This window comes from Equus quagga, chromosome 21, assembly GCF_021613505.1.
Source record: "Equus quagga isolate Etosha38 chromosome 21, UCLA_HA_Equagga_1.0, whole genome shotgun sequence".
In the NCBI taxonomy this organism is placed as follows: domain Eukaryota; kingdom Metazoa; phylum Chordata; class Mammalia; order Perissodactyla; family Equidae; genus Equus; species Equus quagga.
In genome coordinates this window covers 15866331-15889425 of record NC_060287.1, presented here as the reverse complement: position 1 = coordinate 15889425, position 23095 = coordinate 15866331, and the positions used below count along the sequence as shown (strand labels likewise).

At 37.7% G+C, this 23095-nt stretch overlaps 1 protein-coding gene across 2 annotated transcripts in view; it reads left to right on the top strand.

Annotated features, from left to right (window-relative positions):
- Positions 1-16314, top strand: part of C21H21orf91 (chromosome 21 C21orf91 homolog) — a 32439-nt gene extending 16125 nt beyond the window's left edge. For both annotated transcript variants that reach the window (XM_046648101.1, XM_046648100.1), the window contains exons 3-5: positions 8408-8944; positions 9972-10034; positions 11574-16314. In XM_046648101.1, the coding sequence (XP_046504057.1) occupies positions 8408-8944; positions 9972-10034; positions 11574-11740 (767 nt within the window). In that variant the 3' untranslated portion in view covers positions 11741-16314. The remainder of the gene's footprint in view (positions 1-8407; positions 8945-9971; positions 10035-11573) is intronic.
- The last annotated feature ends 6781 nt before the right edge of the window (positions 16315-23095 follow it).

Genomic DNA, 23095 nt, shown 5'->3' with positions numbered 1-23095 from the left:
TATTTCTGGAATTTTCCACTTAATATTTTGGGACCACAGTTGACCATGGGTAACTGAAACCACAGAAAGTGAAACCGAGGATAAGGGGGTGACTAAGGTACTACCTGTAGTAGTAATTGAATTGTAAATGTCTTCAAAATCACTACCTAGGCTATCTATTTATTAGATGCTTCTGTAAAGCATTTATTTAAGGAATAGTCAACTAAAATTTCAGGAACAGTGATTCAAATATATGCAAAAAAGTTGCAATGCAAAACTGAGGTTTTCAAATAGCTGCAGGATGGCTTTTGTTTTGTTTTTCTTACTGATAACAAAATAAATCATTCAGAACCTCAACTGGGTGGACAGCAGTCCAGGAGATGAAGGGCAAAGAGTTCATATGGCTATCACCTTTCTTACTTTCAACTTAGAAATTTATTTTGTCATAGGGGTTTGCCCACATTCATCTGGTGTTACTATAAAGGAATTTCTTTTCAGGCTCTCTTTTGTTTAAGTAACATGTATCTTTTTAACCTTGTCTAACTTCAGGGAAGATTTTTTTTTCCTGCAAATTAGTGTCTCCGTGTGCCACATGTAAGTAATCATTTAAAACTGATAGCTCAATTATATTGTAGTTAATTTGAGTGGCTTTTTGGGAGTCTGTTATGACAACTTCATGCACAAAAAAATTTTCAGAATAAATATTAGTACATTTAACAGAGCTATTTAGGGGGAAAATTGAACAAGTACAAGTAGAGGGTTACTTGGGTCAGTTGGATTATTGCCCTATAACTTTTAATAATATAATTTTAATTGTTTGTACCACTTAAGAATTGTAGTCTAGGGGCCAGCCCTGTGGCGAGGTGGTTAAGTCTGGCGCACTCCACTTTGGCGGCCCAGGTTTGTGGGTTCAGATCCTGGGTGTGGACCTACACTACTCGTCAAGCCATGCTGTGGCAGTCACCTACATACAAAATAGAGGGAGACAGACACAGATGTTAGTTCAGAGTGATTCCTCCTCACCAAAAAAGAAAATTATAGTCTAAATCTGATATATTTTAGTGTACTAGAAAAGCAAATTTAGCTTTTTATATTCTGTGCTGCTATGAGCCTCTATCCGTGTTCTCATTCCAAGTACCCTTTTGCTTATTTAATTACCTATGGACAAACCACACTGTCCAATTTAGTAGCCTAGCCACATTGTGGTTATTTAAATTTATGTTAATTAAAATTAAAGTTCAAACTTTAGTTCCTTGGTCACACTAGCTACATTTCAAATGCTCAATAACCACATGTGGCTAGGGCCTACTGTCTTGGGTAGCACAGATATAGAACATGTCCGTCATCACAGAAGGTTCTATTGGACGTTGCTGGTTAAAAAACAGATAGCTAAATTAGGAAATAGAATTGAGTCTAGATTGTTATTTTTTGTACACTGTTAGTAATAAACAGTTGTTATGTAGGTGTGTTTCCCCAATTTTCCAACTGTTAGAATGAAAAAGTAAAATTCTGTGAGAGAGGTTTTCTTCTCGACAAGTCATTTGCAATTTATGCATCTCCTATCGATACAGGAACTCACTTCTACCGTGGCTTCCTTGGTTATTTGAGATTGAGGTTTATCTTTTAACATTATCTCTCTGAACTCTTTGCTCACAGAAATTTACCCTTATAAATCACTTATTGGATTACACTGCTTTAACTGCTTAATCCTTCTCTTAGCACACAAACTTTAAAATGGAATAAAGTCTCTTAGCTGAAATCTCCTGTCTAAAGACCACCTGTTAGTATATCTTTCTTTAGGGCGGTGATTTTCAAAATGTGGAAAAGGAGGTTGCTGAACCCATCTGTATATTGGCTTAGTGTGGTTGCCAATAATTCCATCTGCTACCAATGCAGAGATAAGCAATTACCTATTACTTTTAAACAGTATGTTGGGTACTTGAACATGACAGACTCTAAGTGACTCTTCAGTTAACTAAAGGCATGTGGGGGAGGGGAATGGAGCACTGTTTATCACAGTAAGAAACTAAGGCACATACGACTACCGATAAATGTTTCCAAGAGATAGAAGCCTGTCTTATTGTGGGTCTAGGAAGCAAGTAGGTGCTCCAGCTATCCATCCTTGCCTTCCCATCTTTGGTCTAATTTCCAACCTGAAGGAAATTAGGTATCTTTTTCTGCGTCTCTGTCTATCCCATGACAGGATGAGAAATCTAAGCTGTCTCCCACTTAGTGGCTGTGATTGGCAAGAGATAAAATGGTAATAACTCTTGAATCGTGGCTTGGCTACTGCAGCTTGCTCGTCAAATGCAGAGTAGTGTGGTCGAGTTGGGTGTCAAGGCATCATTGGGACAAGCAGTATTTACACAGAAACAATCCAGGCCTCCCTCATTGCACAGGCTTGGTATATATGAGACACTAAGTGACGTGGCTGCGGAGCCTGCGAGGTCACAGGTACCTGCACACTCATGAAGGGAATGGTAAGAAATGTTTGAATATTTTCAGACAGTAGCTGCTTTTCATTGCTAGCCAGTTGCTGCCAGATCTTCTGATTTTGTTTTTAAGAGAAACCAAGAAATTGAAAATTGTAAGTGGATCTAATTTTTTTTTTCTTTTAAAACATTTGTAGGCTAAACAAAACTTGAATGCTGGGGCTGGCTCCGTGGCCGAGTGGTTAAGTTCACACGCTCCACTGTGGTGGCCCAGGGTTCAGATCCTGGGCGTGGACATGGCACTGCTCGTCAGGCCACATTGAGGCAGCATCCCACATCCCACAACTAGAAGGACTTGCAACTAAGATACACAACTGTGTACAGGGGAGGTTTGGGGAGATAAAGCAGGAAAAAAATAAAAAAGAAGATTGGCAACAGTTGTTAGCCCAGGTGCCAATCTTTAAGAAAAAAAAAAAAAACTTGCATGCAGTCTGGATCCAGACCTCAGGCTGTGGGTCTGTCACTTTACTTACAGTGTTTCCTCTATCCTTTTATCAGAAGTGGGAAGCTGATCCTCAAAAACAAAGAAATAGCATCTCAATCCTTGTAGTCTTTCTTAGTACAACAAGGTTTAGCTGTCCTCCCGTTTTTGTATTAACACTTGCCTGAAGAAGCAGAGGATTACTTCTTAACATGGGCAGAACATAAACATGCAGGTCTTGTTCTCCTGTTCTCAGCAGCCGAGATAAGGTCATCATAAAAAGAAAAACTCCTCAACCCTTGGGAAGTTCTTTAGGCTGGGCAAAATGTGAGCCTCCGTAAGAAAGATTTTGAAGCAGTACCGCATGAATTGTTGCACAAATGTTGGTCATGTTTGAAGGCAATATGTTTAAAATTTCTTCACAGCATGTTAACAACCTGGAACTTAAATCATAGCTAAATTTTCTTGCCTTATTTAAATATTAAGAAAGAACACTCAAAACCACCATTTGGAAAACCAATACTGCCAGTTCTCTAATTCTGGTTTAAGTTTGAAAACGTTGAAGTGCTTGCTCTCTTAGAGCTTGAAATCTTCCTGACGGGATAACATGTGTATTACAGCTTTACATCCAACTACTGGTTGTATTATATTTGCTCTACCTATGGAGCACCAAATTATGTGAAGCCATTCCTTTAACTGGGAAATGAAATGTAGTAAATAAATTCAGAATGAAGTCTAATTGACAGAGAGTAAACACGCATTAGGCAGTCAGATGATAGCTAGAATGTGTTGGGGATAAAGCCATGTAGCGGGAGTGTAGTCAGCTGAGAGACGGTGCTATTTGACAGGGCCAGCTGGTGAGCCATCAGGAAGAGATTGCTTAGCCTACCTCATTGCCACCAGTCATAAAGAAGGTCTTCTTCAAGAGGTTAGGGGTAAAAGCTGAGGGTGTTCGGACATGTGATAGAACTTGTTAAGTGTCTTGGGGTTTGTGGCTATTTTCAATGCCATTTGGAGTATCTTATTAGGGAAAAAAACTGTATTACTGTGATAGGCAGAATATAAGCATGGAAATATTGGTCTTACTTTAAAAGGGTGACAGCGGTAGGCAAACAGATCTACATTTGAGTGGCTTTTTCTCTTCTATAGGTTTAACCAAGTTTTCTTAAAGTAAATTGATTTTAAGAGGGACTTAAAGAATAGAAAGGGGGATAGCGTGCCAGATGGGCCAGTGGAAGGATTTTCAAAGTATGTGAGAATGGTATAACAGAATCAGAGATAAAAGTGGGAAAAGACAAAAAAAGAAGGAAAACTATTGAATAGGAACAGCTTAACTTTTTATAATACCACTGTTCATACAGAAATCTACTGCCTACATAAATTTCTAAACAGCCTCTATCCAGAAGAAATTAGTATTTACAAAAAAATTAGGAATTATGGTTGTCAGTTAAAGTCTTGGTTCTCTAATAATAATGACCCCATGACAAAAAAAGTTACATGGACATCTTTGAGGTATGTTTTAAAGAAGTTTTCATAATAGTTAGGATATCGGTTACATTGGCCTTCGAAGTTTTTATTAGGAAGTTGTAGTGCAATTTTTGTTGAACAGGTTTGGAAATTCCTTATAATTCAGCTCCTCAACAGTATCAGCTCATTTAATTGCATTTAGATTCATTTCCTTTCAAAAGCTGCTGAGGAAACAGATTAGTGCTCAGAGCTGTTTACACTTGTAAATGCAATTAAAATTGAAAAGTCAGTTGGAAAACTCATTGGGATCTCTGATAATAGCAATAGTTGTTTCTCTTATATTAATTCAAACTGATGAGGTGGAAAAAACAAAATCACTTCAAGGGTTTATAAAATGACAATATATATTGCTGATACAAATTAAGTGGGCTACTCACATTCTTTTCTAGATTAAAAAGTAATTTGTTCAAGTATATGAAGTAGTCAATGTATTTTTTGAATTTTTTGTTTCTTCTACTGCATGGGATATTTTAAACCATGTTTATAAAACAAATATTTTCACATTGAACTTTAAAACTTGGTCAAGTTTAAATTTTCAGTGAGCTAAAGAAATTAGTGGTACAGATCTGGATGAATGAGCTACAGTTTACATAAAACAACCCTCTTGTATATTCACTGTATGTAAATTTCCATTAAAAATACATTATTTAGTAGAAGTTCGTGATTTTGCTTAGCAGATTGAATGATGCCACAGGAATGCCATCTTTATTAGTGCCACTCATCAGTTCGTCAGACTAATGGCCCATTAAACTAAATATAGGAGTAACTTCACTGTGAGATGTGTGAATCAACCTTAGCAGCCTGGTGAAACTGCACTCCTAGTTCCCTTACTAGGGACACCTTCCTTCTGGTAGACCTTAAATGATAATTGGTAATAATTTTGGATTTGTCTTTTTAGTATAATTTTAATTTTCCTTTATTCATTTAACTACTTTTTTGTGAGTCCTCACTATGTGCCAGGCAGTGTGACACTGAGGTTGAGTGTAAGCAGGTATGGGCCCTTTCTCGCAGAACTTACCTTCTAGCAGGAGATAAAGGCAAGTGAAGAGGCAATTGTAAAATCTGGTATGATAAACTAAAGTAACTCAGATGCATTGCTTTAGAAAAGCTTCTGAGAGGAAATGAGAGCTAGACAGGAGATGATGATGACCCCGATAGTGTAGTGGGAATGGTAATGGACTGAAGTAGGATTTGAGATGTTTCACTGCTAGATTTTATGGGAAAAACTCTAGTAAGATGGACAGCAAAACATCTGGGATGGATGGGGGAGCTTTCATGAGGACACCCAGGTTTCTTCCTTGAGCAGTTGCTCGTGCCAGACGCAGAAGAGGATCGGGTGTGAGGTTTGGGTGGGGAGGATGGAGGAAGATTTTCATTAAGCAGTGAGTTTGAGGAGCCCCTGGGACATGTAAATGGAAATGTCCGCTGCATTCAGAACTCTTCCTGCCCGGGACACTTTCTTCACATGTTTTTTAGGGAATTTTTCTCCTGAAAGTCTAAAAGATTATGTTGCGTTTATGTGTTTTCACAGTAAATTGAGTATTATAGTTCTCTGATTTGCTGTTCATCTCATCAGATTATTTATATGCCTATAATCATGTGTTTATCTGGGTTCCTGGCATTCATTTCGGGATTTAAGTAAAAATTAAAAGAAAAATTATTTCTGGAGAAAGAAATGTTCTATTATGTGAATTACTAAGAAGCAATGTTGGATAAAAAAATTTTTTGAAGCCCACGTTATTCTTCAAGTAGGCATCTATTATATTGACCTGTTGTTGAAGCTCTGGGGTACATCAGGAAATTCATTGTTTCATACAATTTTGTAATCTTTTCTTTAATACAATTTTTGAAGTCTCTAAATAAATACAAAAAACAGAATTTAGCAACAAAAATTGCTTACTTTCTGTAGCTTAGTTTGAACCCTTTTTATATGCTAAAGAATTTCCTTCATATAGACTGAAAGAAAAACTTATAATTTACTATGTTTAGATTCAGCTAAATCATTGCCACATGGGTTAGAGCTGTGGCCATGGTCTGAGAATGAAACCGTTCACTGTGTCAGGGGGTTGGCCAGCCATCTGTTGGCAGTGAGACCTAAGAGAGTTTACGAGAGTAAGGAAGCTCTTTAATAAATTTTTCAAAATAAGTCAAGTAAGCAGGTTTCAAGTCTTCTCTCCTACCCACTGTTTACCCAGCCCGGTAAGGCTTAGAATCAGACAGCACAATGGAGCTGCTTGGTCTGTAACTCGTACTGCCTTTTTCTCTTATTTACGATCTAAAACATTTTTAACAAAACTTTAATATTTTTATTCTAGTAAGTAAAGTTTGTGAACTTCCTTTTTATGCTAATTTACCTAGTTTTGAAGGTGTACACTGTGTTATCAAATAGAGCTTTGAGGTTTTGTATTTAAGTATTTTAATTTTGCTGGAGAGTTGATCTAATCCGACAATAACTGGTAAAAAAAAAATACACGCGCACACAGTTGCAGTACAAGTGGCAAAGTGGTAAATGGAATGTGTATGAAATTCTGTTTAAATTCAGTTTTGCGCTCAGTGGAAGAAACAAGGCTGCGATGTTTGAGTTTACCCCATGAGAGCAGTGGTTCTCATCTGCTTGTAACGTTAGTGCTCTGGAGGAGGCCCACACAGCTTACTTATGAGGGAGCCGATAGAGAGCCCATTGAGCACTGGTTTTGACAATCTCAGCAGGTCCCACTATTGGCTGGTGTTATATGGTTTTGGAACAAATTAATATTCACAAGCTCTTTTATACCTGATTTAATACCACTAAAGCACAAATACTTCCTTATCTTACTATTAGCCAGAATTTGGAGTTCAGTTAATAAAATTGTTACGACTTCAGTTTTTAAAACAAAGGATGAATACAGAAGGCAATTTTTTCTGATGAGTCAGCTAAAACTTTTTTTTTTTTTTTTTAGCCTAGCACCTGAGTGGCTCTCCACTTACTCTGTTTTCAAAGCTAAGCAGATTTAGCCTGGTTAGTTCTGGCCGGCATCAATTTTCAGCTCCACATCCCTTATTCACCTTTAGTGTAAAAGCACTGCTGTTTGACTTCAATAGTATGGCTTGAGCGTGAAAATATATGAATGTGTTCTGTATTTTGAAATGTATTATATATTTGAAATGTATTCTATATTTTAAAAGACAATTGAGATAGCATACTTAAGCTGTACTGAAAAATTGGGAGATATAAAAGTGTAATAAGAATATTTCCATTATTTATTGTGTGTAATGAACATTTGTGAGTTGAAGAATTATACTGACTGTTGTATCTTGACAGATTGAACTTACTGCTATATGAAAAATAATTGTGTGTAATGCATTTCTTCTAGAAGATAACATTATCTTGGTAGAGTTGTAGTAAGTATAAAACAGAAATGTGAAAAATTTTAGATGCTTTCCCTTTCTTAAAAAAATTAAACAGTTCATTGACTTTTTGAGGCTTTTACTAATGTGTATGTTCTACTTCTGGCCTATCTTTCCCTGGTGAAATATAACCAATAATTTAAGAATACAATTTACTGTTTTTTGTTGGAAAAAAATTGTCAAACATTTCTCTTATTGAGGCTTGTAATAGAAATTTTGGTAAGTGTGTACTTCAGGAGGATTAGTGAAGAAGGGACTCTAATGTAAAGGCCAGAATTCTGTAAATGTAAATTGCTGGTTCAGTAGTATTTTTTTATATTGTTTGCAATAACATCTCTCTCAACTAAGTTAAAATTGAATCATGAAGTCCTTAGAAAGGCTTTGCTATTCATTAGAATTTAATATCACTGAATATATAGTTAAATTGAAGCAGGAATTATTAGACCATATTTTATATCATTAATACCAATATACTTTGGCATTTTTCCTCTAATTTACAAACTGTCAGTGACTCCATGCTTTACTAAGATTTGTGTATTCTTAAAGCAATTTAAAAAACAAAATTTTCTCAAATCTCTGTTTCTCTTTTTTTTTCCTATAGGGGTACCAAAATCTAATCTCTTGCACACTAGATCATTAAGGGGCCATAAGGACTGCTTTGAAAAATTCCATTTGATTGCAAACCAGGATTGTCCTCGATCTAAGCTTTCAAAAAGTACCTATGAAGAAGTTAAAACCATTCTGAGTAAGAAGATAAACTGGATTGTACAGTATGCACAAAATAAGGATCTGGATTCAGATTCTGAATGTTCTAAAAATCCCCAGCATCACCTGTTTAATTTCCGGCATAAACCTGATAAAAAGTTACTCCCACAGTTTGACTCTCAAGTACCAAAGTATTCTGCAAAATGGATAGACGGAAGTACAGGTGGCCTCTCAAACTGTACACAAAGAATTCTGGAGCAGAGGGAAAATACAGACTTTGGGCTTGCTATGTTACAAGATTCAGGTGCCACTTTATGCCATGATAGTGTACTGTGGCCTCATAGTCACAGCCAGGCACAGAAAAAAGAGGAGACAGTCTCTAATCCAGAGGCTAATGTCCAGACCCAGCATGCACATTACAGCAGAGAGGAATGTAAGTAAAATGGGAGAGGTGAAGGTTGGAGTTTTGTTGTTTTTTTTTTTTTTTTCATGTTTTTATATATGCATGGTATGTCAAGAATTTTGCTGTAGAATTATAGATGTGATAAATACAGTATTTAAATGGCATGTTCACCCTACCAAAAATGAGATGTCTTGAAACTCTCCATCAATTCTGCAGTAGTCCTTAGTATGTCCTAAGTATTGGAATTCTGCAGTCCCATCATCTGTCATTTTAAATTATTAAACTCAATAGACTTAACAGGCTGAATTGGAAAGTTCAGGGCTCATATAGTTCAGAAGTACAGCCTCAAGTGTTGACTAACACACGCTGTCACGTTGCTAATCCCTACAAGACTAATTAACTGAGGTGGCATTTCAAAAGCAAAAATCTGACATTTTCCTAAAGGCCAAAGGTAATGTGTGCACTTATTTTAAAGTTGGAAAAGTGACTTAGTCTGCATCTATTTCGACAAAAACTCAGAGAAGCTGAGATAATTTTAATTGACTTAAAATCAAGTGATCTTAGAGCTAGAAGGGACCTTGGGTATATTATACAACTGCTTGCTTCTACATAGGAATTGTCCAAGGTTGTATAACTAGACAGACAAATTGATTTTTCAAACTATTTCAACAGTACTGTAATGTTTTTCAAAGTGCAGATCATGAACTGTATAGTTCGTAAGCAAAATTAATTTGATGGATAGTGACTAGCACTTTTTAAAAACTGAAATAGAATAGGCAATATCAGAATCCAGTGGACCTAATAGTATTTTTCGGCGACATTTTTGTTTCAGGTGGAGGTTTCCTGGGAGTGATGTACAATATGTTTGTTATGTGGGTTGTGGTCAGGATTGAAATCTCCCCACTGCAGGAGTTAAGGAATGAATCCCAGGGTACTGCTGAATGTTATGTTGGCAGATAAGCGCACATATTTTTTTAAATCGGATCTTGCGTTAGTGATGTAGGCAGCTTATTTCCCCAGGTTTGGTGGTAATAATGGATGTATTTTCGTGTTTCAGTGAATTCGATGACTCTTGGTGAGGTAAAGCAGCTGACTGCAAAGCTCCGACAGCAGATACAGGGTAAAGAATCAGCCTGCATGATTGTTGCGTGTGAAAATTTCAATATAGAAAATCCCCTCTGACAGGTCACCGTTAGCTTCCTCTCCATTTAAGTTTGGAAATGGGATTAGAACCTGTTAAAGTTTCCAGAGCAAAAAGAATAAGAAAACTTCTTTACGAACTGCAAGAGGAAGAGGTTTCTCAATTTTTTTAAGTGGAAATGTGGGCTACAACTTAACCTCTACCTCTCAACATTTTATTGCCTGCCTACGCTTGTGCCAGGCCTGTGGGTATGCTCCCAGACAGCTCTAAGGCAGGTGGTACTAGCCCTGTTGTTTTTCAGCCCCTTTGTGTTTGAAATAGTTTTTTAGTTTGAGTGTCAGGCATCCGTCTTCAGCCTCACATCCCTTCTTCACCTTCAATGGAAAGTTGAACAATTTCAAACGCAAAAGTAGTGAGAAAGCCTGGTGAACCCGTTGACCCATCTTCACCAGCTTCATTAGTGCCAAAGCATAGCTAGTTTCCTTCATCTCTACTTGTACCCACGCCCCTTGCCTCACCCCTACCCCCGGCATGGATTATTCTGAAGCAAATCCCAGACACCATATTGTTTTGTCCATAAGTACTTCAGGATTTTCTCTAAAAGATAACTTTCTTTTTTAGGCACTCAGAACCTCATTATCACACCTAAAAAAAACACGTGGCTAGTAATTCTTTAATATCATCAAATTTGAGGCTGACACTGTTAGTGTTCACATTTTCCAATTCTCTCTCTTCTTTTTTTTACAAATGATTCCTATTTAGCTGAGGAAACTACTTTGGAGACATTAAGTTGCTTATAGAGATGATGTATTCAGTCCATAACAGATTAAGGATTCTAACCCCTGTCTTAACTCCAAAGCTAGTGGTCTTTCTTGAGCACACAGTCTCTCAGGATAATAAAATAATAACAATAATAATAGTAATAGCAACTTACATTTATCAAGTACTTATTTTGTGGTAAGTACTTCACAAGTGCGGTCTGCTGTAATGCTCACAGTAGCCGTCTGAGGTGCGCACTGTCATCATTGAGGTCATCACATAAGAGGAGATTAAACGTTCAAGTTACTTGCCTGAGACTCTTAAGAGTAGGAACAAGGATTCAAAAATCCTGTTAGTCCGATTCCAAAGCCTCTTAGAGGGGTTTCCAGACCCGAGTACTGTTGAGCACTTATTATCCGTAAATCATACAAGACAATGATTGAACCTATTTATATATTCAAATTGAGAAAAGTGTCTCAGAGGTAAATGTCACTGCCACTTCTGCTGTGCCTCTCTATAGTCATTGCTTCTGTCTCTCAATTTGCACTGGATGGAGAAGAAGAATGCAGTATTCCAGATGGCTATGCAGAGTATACAACTTCCAAGGATGGTCAAAATGCAACTGTTTCCTTGGTGTCAGATCAGTTGCATTGCGAACATTCCCCCAGTGCATTCACTTGGGTCACAGTGTTTGAAACATAAATTGTAGGGTTAGCTTTCTCTGTACTAAAAATGAAACTACCTTTTAAATCTTTACAGAAGTTTTTGAAGAGTTAACACACCAAGTGCAAGAAAAAGATTCTTTGGCCTCGCAGCTCCATGTCCGCCACGTTGCCATCGAACAGCTTCTCAAGAACTATTCCAAGTTACCATGTCTGCAAGTGGGGCGAACAGGAATGAAGTCACACCTTCCCATCAACAACTGAACTAAACTTACACTTAGTTCCTAAACCCTTATGCCCTACCAGTTACTGGTCTGCCAGGCATGCAGACTTGGAAGAAGATGAAGAAAGTCTTGGCCCATTTTTTTACGGTCATTAAATTTGCAAAGCTCAAGGCAGTATTTAACATCTTGTCAAATAAAGCAGATCATTACACTCTAGTCTTCTAGGGTTAATCATTTTGGGAATCTTTTTTCCCATAATTATTAAATGGCCCTCCCTGACTTTTACCACACGTGACTACTTAAATATACAGTGTGTTTTTATTAAACATATTTTAATGTAATTCACCTGTCAAAACAGTAGAAGGTTAAACTCCTTAGATTAGTCTCAACTACTAAAGATAACTTTTAAGAGGGAAATGGAATTCATAATATCACCTCTTATTTATTATGAGCAATATTTTAATATGAAAATTTTATATATAAAAATGCTATTTTAGGTACCTTTTCATTCTCTTTATAAATGTATTGAATGGCTCTGTATATTCATGTGTGAGTATGTTCACTCATATTTCAGATCACTGCATTTTATTCTCTTAATACACTGTTTTTACAACTATTGTTTTCCAAAGATAAATGTATTTTGGAGTAGAAATCTATCTAGTTGAATTGTTTTGACTTCTAATAACTCTTAATGAAGGCAGAGTTAATAACTTTCTAAAGCAAATATCCAAGAAAATAAAATACGTTATTTTTTTCTAACAAAAGCAGTTCTCAGTTCAGGAAGAAAATGCTAATCTACTTTTTGTATGTCAGCTTGTCTCCGTAGAAGTAAAGGCCTCTCCTACTTCATTATTACCTTCATTCTAATGACTTTGGTGTGTTAGAATTCAGACAGAGTAAGTCAGGCCTCACTTCTAAGTCAAATGTAATATCCATCTTCAGATTGAATGTGCTGTGAAATTGTTGTCCTGTCTTTGAAAAAAATGAAAATTATTCTACGTGCCACTTTGGATAAAGGTCCAGGAAGCCTTGAACTGTCCAAATTCTGTTATCAGCATCGTTGAAAGTAGTGCCCAAAGAAAGCATTGTGAGGTATTTTTTTAAACTTTAAAGGAAAAGAGAAGATTGCTTGACACACAAAAACAAAACTCTGATTCAAAAAACTAAGCCCATTTTTTTAAAAGATATGCTTATAAGTTGACTTATGTTTCCAAAGAGTTCTGAACTAATAGGTTGTCTCAAAGAGCTAGGTGAGTTTTTTAATAATGTATTATAGTAAAAGCTATAACCAATGCAGAGTTAAAATGGGCTCGAAATTCTGTTTTCAGTTGGTGCTTAGAATGTATTTGTGAGGTAAGATCTTTTGCTTAGAGAGTTTACAGAATAGCCCATTACCTTGGCAGCTTCCTGCATAAAGATAGGAATGACTTCTGCCTTAAATTTGGCAGCCTGCCCTGGCTGGGGTCAGATTTTAATCTTGAACACAAACAGTATTTGACTAAGCAAAGAAACACCTCAATCTAATAGAAAACAACTTTTTGTAATGCTAAGATGTGTTAAATTTGAATAGTAGTTGATATCGATTTTGTTTTCTTTGAAGTATGGTGTAACTCCTTTTTGGAGGGAGCTTTTGAAAGATGCTTTCAATTACTCTCGATTCTTTTGAGTCATCCAAAATGAATTTAAAATCCAGAGAGTGGGGATGCGTTGCCTTAGTTTTGAGAAGCTTTGAGTCGAATGTGTGCAATATCAAAATCTCTGTAAATTTACAAGTTGAATACAGACATTTCCTCATATGCCAGCAAGTATCTTAGCGCTTGGTTGTTATGGTCACATCTTCAAATTTGACTTTACTCTTTTTTGGCATAACTCATTAAGAACATTACCAGCCAGTGTGCTTGCACACATTTGTGCTTCTATTTAGATCACTTAGGGACAGTCATAAAAGTTGGGGATGTGTTGCATTTGATATCAGTGGAAGCATATTTCCAGAATATGAGCCATATGGTGCAGTCCTGAAGACAACAGTGTTATCCAAAGAAAGTGTTTGCTTATTTCTTAAACAGTTTCTGGCAAATGTGTAGTTTTGCTAATGAGTTTGGAACTATTGGGTGGGATTGAGCATGTACCAAGGTCTTAACCCAGGAGTCTGATTTATTCCATTTAGATATTTCTACTTAAGCTCGTCAAAGGAAGGGTGCTCTTAAAAAATATCTGTGGTGCTGGTACTCACTAGTACTCTTATTTGGATGAATATTCTAGTAAAAAAACTTTTGTTGAAGTATTTTGCACAACAGTTTATCCAAATGTTTGGTAAGCTTATTATATACTCGTATGTATTCTTGATTGAATATGCAATTTATTGTATATGTTAAAATAAGCATTAGGGACAGAGTTGATTCTAACTTGAGAGAACACAAGTATGGAACACAAGTATTTATGATGATGCAAATACCGGTTACCATACTTGGCTATTTTTCTCTACAATTGTTAGTACTTTCTGAGGAATCTCAGAAGAAAATCTCATATATAGCTTTAGTTTCAAAAATGGCAAAAAAGAGACTGCCAATCAAGCTCTTGCTCACATTTCCAGAGCTTATGTGATTAAGGGGGGTGAAATAAGACTAATATTTTTTCATGTTAGATTTCATAATTAGACGAGTTGAATTGAGTTTAAAAAATCAGCTTCAAGTTGAAAGTGATTTTGACCACACAAGATTGTTCTCTTTAAAGATTAAAGTTTTAAAATCTGTTCAGCCTTTTAATTAAGCTAAAAAACAGTTGTTTTTAGGTTAAGATTATCATCCTTTGATCCTAGTACTTAATATCGAAATTAGACTTTTTTTGAAAAAAAAATGCACTTAAGACTCCAATAATAGATGATACAGGCAGCAGAATAGTGTTTTGTTCCACTTTGTAGTTTTTTATGCACAATGTTAGAGCAAAAAAATGTTCTTAGTTTTTCAAATTATATGTTCATTTCACCACAAAGTGCCCATTTTTGTTTACATTTAAGGATTATTTTTAAAATAAGTTTATGTTGGAAAGTGATTTAAGAAATAGAGTCAAAATGTATTTTGTTTTGTTGGCATCTTGACAAGCATCTTGAGATTTCTTGAGATTTTCATTTTAACCGTATTCTTTCTCATTGAAAATGATTTAAAGTGCTTTCTTTCTGTTTGTGTATTTTTTACCTTGGTGTTTACACTGTTGAGGCTTGTCAGTCAATTTCTGCCAGTTTTTTTAAAATAATTCTTTTGGATCTATTTGTGTGTGTTAATGTTTACCAGTTGGGATTTTGTTTTTTGTTTTAGAAGAAATCTTGTGTTATAAAATGTTATAAAATGTAATACAAGATGTGTATGCTCTAAACTTAAGTAGGAACTTTTTTAAAGAATAAATTATTTATGTAGCTTAGTAAGAGGTTCAAGCTAGTGACCATGAAATTAGGTTACATGACATGAAAATGTACATGGTACAGTGTAAAGTTCTTGTAGTGTTATTTTTTCTGATTTCCTGACGGATGTTATGGCTCATGCTAAAGTAAGACATTTGAGTATTTTGAAGTACTTATTAAAAAGTGTAGTACTCTACAAAATTTTTTAAATATCTTTGTTCAGATGTGGCTGTAAAGCAAAGATAATTGATAACATTTCAGTGTTTAATTGCATTTTTAACTTTAGGTTGGTGAAAATAATTATTTGAGGAAATTTGTGGTGAAAAAATAAGTAGGAGGTAAAACTCCACAGGTTATTCTTGTCAAGTTACGTTTTGTGGTGGAGGGGTAAGAGAGTCTGTTTACCAGAGGAAGGCTGTAGCGCTGGGTTTGGAGTAATGAGGTTCTGTCTTGTGTCCCAGTGTTTTCATTCACTTCATCCTTTCGCATTCCCCCTTGTTAAAATCTAGTCTAACTAGTAAACAACTTGGCCACCTTGCCGGGAACCATATCATAGCAAGTCTAGCGTTAAGATGTTTTTAGCACCTAGTTTGTAACATGCTTTCCTTATTCTTTTCAGTTTGAGTCCACATGACTAAGGCATTTTAGTGATACTGAATTAGTCCACAATTTTAAGCTTACCGAAGTCAGACAAAGAAAACAATCATGGAGATGAGCATTGCCTTCTAACCTCCCTCCGAAAAAGTTGAATTTCCCTCATCTGCACATAAAGCGAAGGGAAGTTTAGTAAATGTTTCTTCTTTCAAACATGTAGAATGTTTATTTCCATTCTGCTACCTCCAGAAGAGGCAGTTTAGAAAGTGTTCAATAGGGCCCTGTTCAATGCCATTCCTTCTTTAACAGTTTGTGTGTGGGGGTTAACCTTGCTTTAAATCCCAGTAGAGTACACTATGGTCATTGACCTTAATCTCTCTTTGGTGTTAGAAATTTATTTTACAAAGTTGCGCTAAGACCTTTGGAAAAATAAAGTGAAACTGCGGTGGTGAAAACGAAGTTGGTTTCAAAAAAGTTTCTTTAGACATTACTTGGTGTTATACTTTTCCTTTAAAACTGCAATAATTTATATATTTGTATTGCTCTGCTTTGAAACTGTAACTACATACGCTTGTCTACTATTTTTAATTTTTACAATAAAATAAATATTTTGTTATCTGTTAGCTTCAGCGAATATTTTAAGTGTACTTATATTTTTTTAAATAGTTTGACCTATATAAAGCATTTTGTTTTGCAGATTTAAGGAGCCTGTACTTAAAATTATCTAACAATTTCTTATCCTAATAGTTTCTTCTGAGAATTTCTTTGATACTTAAGTTTATATTCTCTCTGTCCCAAGAGTCCAGAAGCAGAAAGTGAGATTCCTGTGACTTTCTGGATGTCTGTGCACCTTTTTAACGAGTATACTTCACATGCAATAAATACAGATTGTAAGTGTGGTGTTTGAGTTTTAAGAAATGTATGCAACTGGTAACAATCACCCCTTGGTGCCCCTTTCCAGTCTCTTCACTCCCCATTTCCCTTCCATCCATTGCTCTGATCTCTGTCTCCATTTTTGCATTTGCCTGCTTTAGAACTTTATATAAGTGTTAGACAGGATGTACTCATTTCCCTCGAGCTTTTTTCACTCGACTGGATGCTTTGAAATTCATCCATATTAGCGTAATGATCTGTAGTTCTGTTCCCTTCTTTTGTTGTTGACTGGTATTCTACTGTATGAATATATTATAATTTATTTATTCATTCACTTGATGAACATTTGACTTCCCAGTTTGGGGCTAAAATGAATTAAAGCTGTTATGAGTATTTTTAAATTGGCTTCCAAAAGATTATTAAACATAGAAATATAACAGAGTATTCAAGGTCACTTGTGGTTAGCATTATCACTCTGAATATTTATTAAATTACCATTTTTTTCTATGAATGATTTTTAAGGTAATTTTTATAATTTTGTAATAAAAAATTTTAGGAAAGACGGTTATGCAAAAGGTCAGCGGCAGATTACAAAATAACAGATATGTGAGAATTGAAACATTTATTAGGTTGCAAAGAGAATCTTAATCGTCCTTGAAGGTCTTTTCAAAGTCTAACAGTCTAAGTCAGACCACTATGTTTTCCAGAAAAGGCAATGAAGGCCAAGAGCGTCTGGTTTGGAGAAAGTGCCGGAAAGAGCACCAGATCACAAATGAGGTGGTTCTCCTTTTTAGCTGTAACTCCTGTGTGACGTTATGGGAAATATGTCACTTCTAAGCCTGAATTCACCGAGCCGGAGCAGTTGGTAAAATGGAAGCCTGGTGCTGCTGCATCACCTCTGTGCCTGCCCAGTTTCCCAGCCTTCTGGGGAATTCTCAAACCATTTGTAAAATGGTTTGCTCGCCCTTATTTTTAAATGTCATTATAGGACTCTGAATTCTTTGCAGGTGTCACAGAGACTGGCAAGTAGGTGCAAGTGTGTTGGATAGAAAGGAAAGGGAGCTGCAGGCAAGACAACCCCGTTTTATATCATTTATATATTGGTTTTCTAAATTATTCGTAAAAAGGTTTTAGGTTTTACTTTTGGAATCTGATCTAGATGATGTCCTGGATCCCTTCTATCTCAAATTCACCTGACTTGCAAGTGCAGTTTACCCCAGTGGCTTTTTTTCTTCTCTCTCTCTCTTTTTTTTTTTTTTTTTTGGTGCTCTAAATCTCAATCCCAATCCCATTCCAGTGTTTGAATGGCACAGACCACCTTTACCTCTAGAAGCAAATGCTCACCATCTTAACCTCCCTTGCACCTGGGACACCTCACCCTGCTAGGTGAAGCAAAGAAATTGGGTAGAAGAGGATCCGTGTTGAGGGCAGCAGAGTCTAATGATCGATGGGGGAAACATCCCATATCCCGCATCTGGTGGGGGCAATGGATGAGTTCCTGGCATCTGGTGTTGAGCAGCCCTTGCTCTGTGAATTTGGCTGTGAACTTAGTAGCTGATTAATTACCTTCGTTCCTGCCTGGTTTCCAATCCTCTGGGCCATCTCTGCCCATTGAATAAATTTCTTTTCAGCTTAAGTCAATGTTACCCCTCACTTAATGCCCGGGTCCACATCCAATGCTCTCCTGCTCAGAGATCTTACAAAATTGGTTTCCAAAAGTGAACTGCTAAGAGCCACCACTTATCTAAACTATCCCTCAGGACCACACGGGCTGCCTGGTGGGTGAGCTGAAACAAATAGGTAAGATTCTGAAGAGAAATTAAACCTTTCAGTAATACAGATGTCAGTTGTTCTGTTGGAAGTGTTCATGGTTCACAGGTGGGCTGACTTTGGAGCACTTCCCACTACCCACCACTAATCACTGAAAGTGCTCACAGTTTGTATCTACCAGGATCTTGGAGGAGGTGGTCTAATTGAAAAGGTGATCATAACGTAGCTCTGGGCTTGGCCTGGGTGCTCCCTGCTGATACTAAATGACCTCCGGTTGATGAATCCCCTTCGTTCCTGCCTCGTTCCCAAGCCTCAGTCAACATCAGTTGAACGAATGAGAAACTTCAGAGGCAGCACCAGGATTGCTTGTCCTCTCAAAGTAAATCAGTAGCTACCCTAAAAAAATGCCTGAGGTTCACATCCAGTGACTGAATATTACACATTCACTCCACACACCTCCATGATTCTATTTCAGGCCTTTGCTAACTTGCACTTGTTCTGTCTCCATTTCTCCTCCAAACCGGTGGTTCTCTACCTTTGAGTTTCATGAAACCCCAGAAGTTTCTGAATCAATAGGTCAGAGTGGGACCCAAGAATTTCCATGTAACAAATTCCCAAGTGATGCTGGTGCTGCTGGTCTACACAGCATTTTGCAAACCGCTGCTCCAAACAATCCATTGCCACAGAGGTTACTTCCCAAAAGATGTGATAATACTACTTCCCAGCTCAAAGATTTTTCTAGATTACCATTGCCCAGAGAATAAAAATCAGTCCTCACCATTTGGCTCCCACCTACCTATTTTCCATTTTAATCTCTCCATCAAACTGAGAATTTGCTATGTGCCAGGAACTCTAACAAGCCCTGTAGGCTTTGAGTCCAAGAGATATAAAAGCCAACAAGACTTTGTTGGTCAACCGAAAAGGATTCTGCCCGGAGATTAAATAAATAAGAACTGAAAAATGTCCATTGGATTTAGCAGCTAGGAATTCAAGGAGGACAGTTTTAATGGACCTATGGGAGCAAAAATCGATCAGAATGAATTGAGGTGTGAGTGGGGAGGTAGGATAGTGGATTTGGAATGTGAGCTTTAAGAAGTTTAACCGTAAAGTGAAGTTGAAGTCAAGATGTGGGCACAAGATTATTTTTTGGAAGTACTTGAACATGAATAAATACTGAGAGGACAGATCTAGTGGAAAGACTAAATATGGAGAGAGAGCAGTAATCAAAGGAGTAAAATACTGAAGAGGCGGAACAGGATAGCATAGCTAGAATGATTTGTCTTTGAAGACGCCTAGGAAAGTCCCCACCTGGCTGCTTCTATTTTCTATGAGAGAGAAGGAAAAGATGATGAGGTCAGAGGCTCGAGGGAAGTGGTGAAGTGCTAACCAGATGCTTCCGGAGGAATGAGAGAGGCCCTGGCTACACCAGGAGGGGTGGCTGGACTTGCATTTAGAAGAGGTGCAGATTGGGGTCCGTGACTCACCACCTATTGAGTTTCTCTGAGTTTGCACTCAGATTTTGTTGCTAGAAATACATACAGAGAAGGAGTATTTTTGCAATTGGAGTAAAATTAAACTGAGAGCACTACTGAAAATAGATTAGAAGCTGAAACTCAGATAAATTTGTGGCTCAAAAATTCACAGAAACCCTACCTAACAGGTAAAACTTCAAGTGTAGGAAAAATGAGACATTTGAAAAGCTATTGCAAGTAACGTGAAGACAAAAATGAATTCTGTAGGTTTAACTTAAGCAATAATTTCCAAGCAGTTATTGTCATCTGTCCTCTCAGGAATTGGTCCTACAGGTCAGAGTGGACTAAGACTCTGCCCTGAGGGCCAAGCCCTTATAGGTGAGTTGCGTCAAGCTTCAGCAGCGGGAAGTGGGGAAGTGTCTAGCCTAGGTAAAGGAGGTCTGTGCGAGGACAGGCAGGACTCAGAATGTGGAAGAAAGCCAAGGCATGGCTGAACACAGAGGTTGGGATCTGTATCTTCAAAACCAAGAAAAGGCAACGTAAAAGGACGGGGCTCTTCAGGGGAACGAGGCAACTGAACTGAAAGTGATGAAGGCAGAAGAGGAAGAAGTCACAGTGAGCAAGGCGATTGCTAAACAACGTTCGGGAACCTGGGTTCACCCCTCCTCTGCCACTCCTGGGCGCTGATCTATCGCTCTTAGCCTCTGTTTTCTCCTCTGTAAAAAATGGAATTGAACTTTATGATCTTTGGGAGAACTTCCAGCTCTAACACTCTGTAAGGATAATAAATTTCGAGAAACCTGTAATGGAAAATCTCCCAGCCGCTGTATGAACAGCAGAACTGAGCTGAGAGGACATAAAGGAAGTGTGGCTTCATTTAAGAAGAACCTGCGAGGCGCTTTTACAGCAAGCTGTTTCTGTGACCATCTGTAACAAAAGAGAAGAGACCGCAGAATCCTCCTGGCTCATAAACAGCTGTACGCTTCTCTGTGTATTGCTGAAGAGCGCCCAGATTGCAGAAAGATAAAGGGACCATAAGTCTTGACACCTTATCACTCTCCCACATTCTCATATCAAAATGTTTGAGGAGGCTGCTTTCTTAGGATTAACAGTGGGATGGTTCTCCTGCACAATCAGAACTTGGGTCACCTACAGCTCAGCTCCTGAAGCCTAGTTCAGACATTTCCCCCGTGCATGGAAAATGAAAAGTGCAATGGCAGTGTGGTCAGCTGTTGAGTGGGACACAATTTATTCAATCACTAGAACTGTCCTTTACTCTGATAGTTCATCTTTCCTATTATGGGAGTAGAAAATTGTTCTTTCTTTCATGAAGTGAGAATAATAGTAGATGGTAGATTTTCATTTTTATTTCTTTGTTTAGTTTTGAGTCCTTACTTGGTAAAAAATAAAACCACAATCTTGTGCTGGTGTATCATTCAGGGTTCTCCAGAGAAATAAAACCAATAGGAGGTATACATACATACATACACACACACATATATATATATATATATCCTATATATAACATATATATATCATCTTTTCTCTTAAGGCCTTCAACTGATTGGATGAGACCCACCCACATTATGGAGAGTAATTTGCTTTATTAAAAGTCTACTGATTTAAATCTTAATCACATCTAATAAATACTTTCACAGCGACCTCTAGATTGGTGTTGGACCAAACAACTAGGCACCATAGGTAGGTAGCTCAGTTGACACATAAAATTAACCATTACAGTTGATCTCTATTTTTAATTTTATTTTAATACACCATAAATTTGGTTAGCCCGGAAACCACGGATCTGGCATTACCTCACCCAGACAGCGGCCTCGAAGCAGCACTCCCCGAAACTCCTCAGCTCAGCTCGAATGACCTCCAGAGAAGGAACCGCACTCAAGAGGCTATCACACTATTCTCAGTTTTTCCCTGTGTTCCCTGAGGGCCTAGAGAAGCAGTTTTTCCTTATCTTTTTGAATAATCCTTCGTGTAACAAAGACAGTTATTTAATTATCCTTTTTTCTCTTAGTCTAGTGTTGGTCTTAAATTATTTGAAGACTGGGTTTTATACAAGAGGTAATTCAATGCCCAATAATTTTAGATTCAATGCCCAATAATTTTAGATAAATTATGGAAGGTTTTAGAATACTGAATGTTTGGTTTGTTCCTCTCTTATTCTGCTTGCTGCCTCCTACTCCCACCCCACAAATAACTATCCAGAGAGTCATTTTGTGTCAGAGAAAGAAAGCACTCAGTCCCGACCACCACCAGTCCAAAGCAGAAGTCCGGGAAACAAATTTACGTAGTCCTGGGGGCCAGAAGAGTTCTGGAGCTCCCCACGACAAACTGGGTAAATATTGTCACCTTTATCGCTGTAGGGAGTTTGTTCCTTTCCGTCCTAATCAGACAGCTCTAGAAAAGGAAGCATCCGGGTCTCCGCGAAGCTTCTCTCCGTTGTTGCCACCACACTGCTCCTCACAAAAGCATCAGCAACACCTGGGGGCCCCGTGCACTGCTGCTGCCCCACAGAGAGACTGGGGGGAATCCCCTCACTTCACGGGCAAGGAAATGCAGGGGAGTGGAGCTAGTGACGCGCAAAACCACATTTCCTTTGCATACTCCGTCTCTTCTCACCTTCACACCTATATGAACAAAGTTTGAGCCAATAGACATCCACCTCCCGCAGGGCGACACTGCTTCTCACCAAAGTCCAGGTGGGATTTCTGTCCCAGGTTGGCACAGATTGATCTCACCTCAGAGAACAATGTGAACCAGCATGTGAGATATATAAATATCATAGGAAACCACGAAATATGTGGCGCTAAAGGGGCTTTCAAGAGTCTCAGCTTTGATTTGATTTGATTTTGGTTTGTTTTATTTTAGGAGAGTCCTTTCCTAAAAAAAAAAAAAAAAGCCTTCAAAAACAACTAAGAGTAATACATGTGAAAATGGAGCTGCTGCTCTACAGGAAAGACCATGGAGACGATTGGAGCAAAGCCCCCTTCACAGCCTTCTCGCTGACTATACCCCCAGGTCCCCCAGACTGCCATCCTGAACCCCGCAGCAGCTCTGAGTGACCTACAGGGCCCTGAGAATCTGCAAAGCGCCGTGTAGAAACTGCTGATGTGGTCTCACCCCGTAGATGGCCTAAATCACTTAAGAAACTTCCAAAGATTCTACAGACCTTATTAGCCACAGAGGCAAAGACCAAACCCCGAATCTCCTGAGCTCCCATGATACCAAAATGATGCGGGGTCGGTGAGCCGAGGAGTCGAAAGAAAGATTTCTT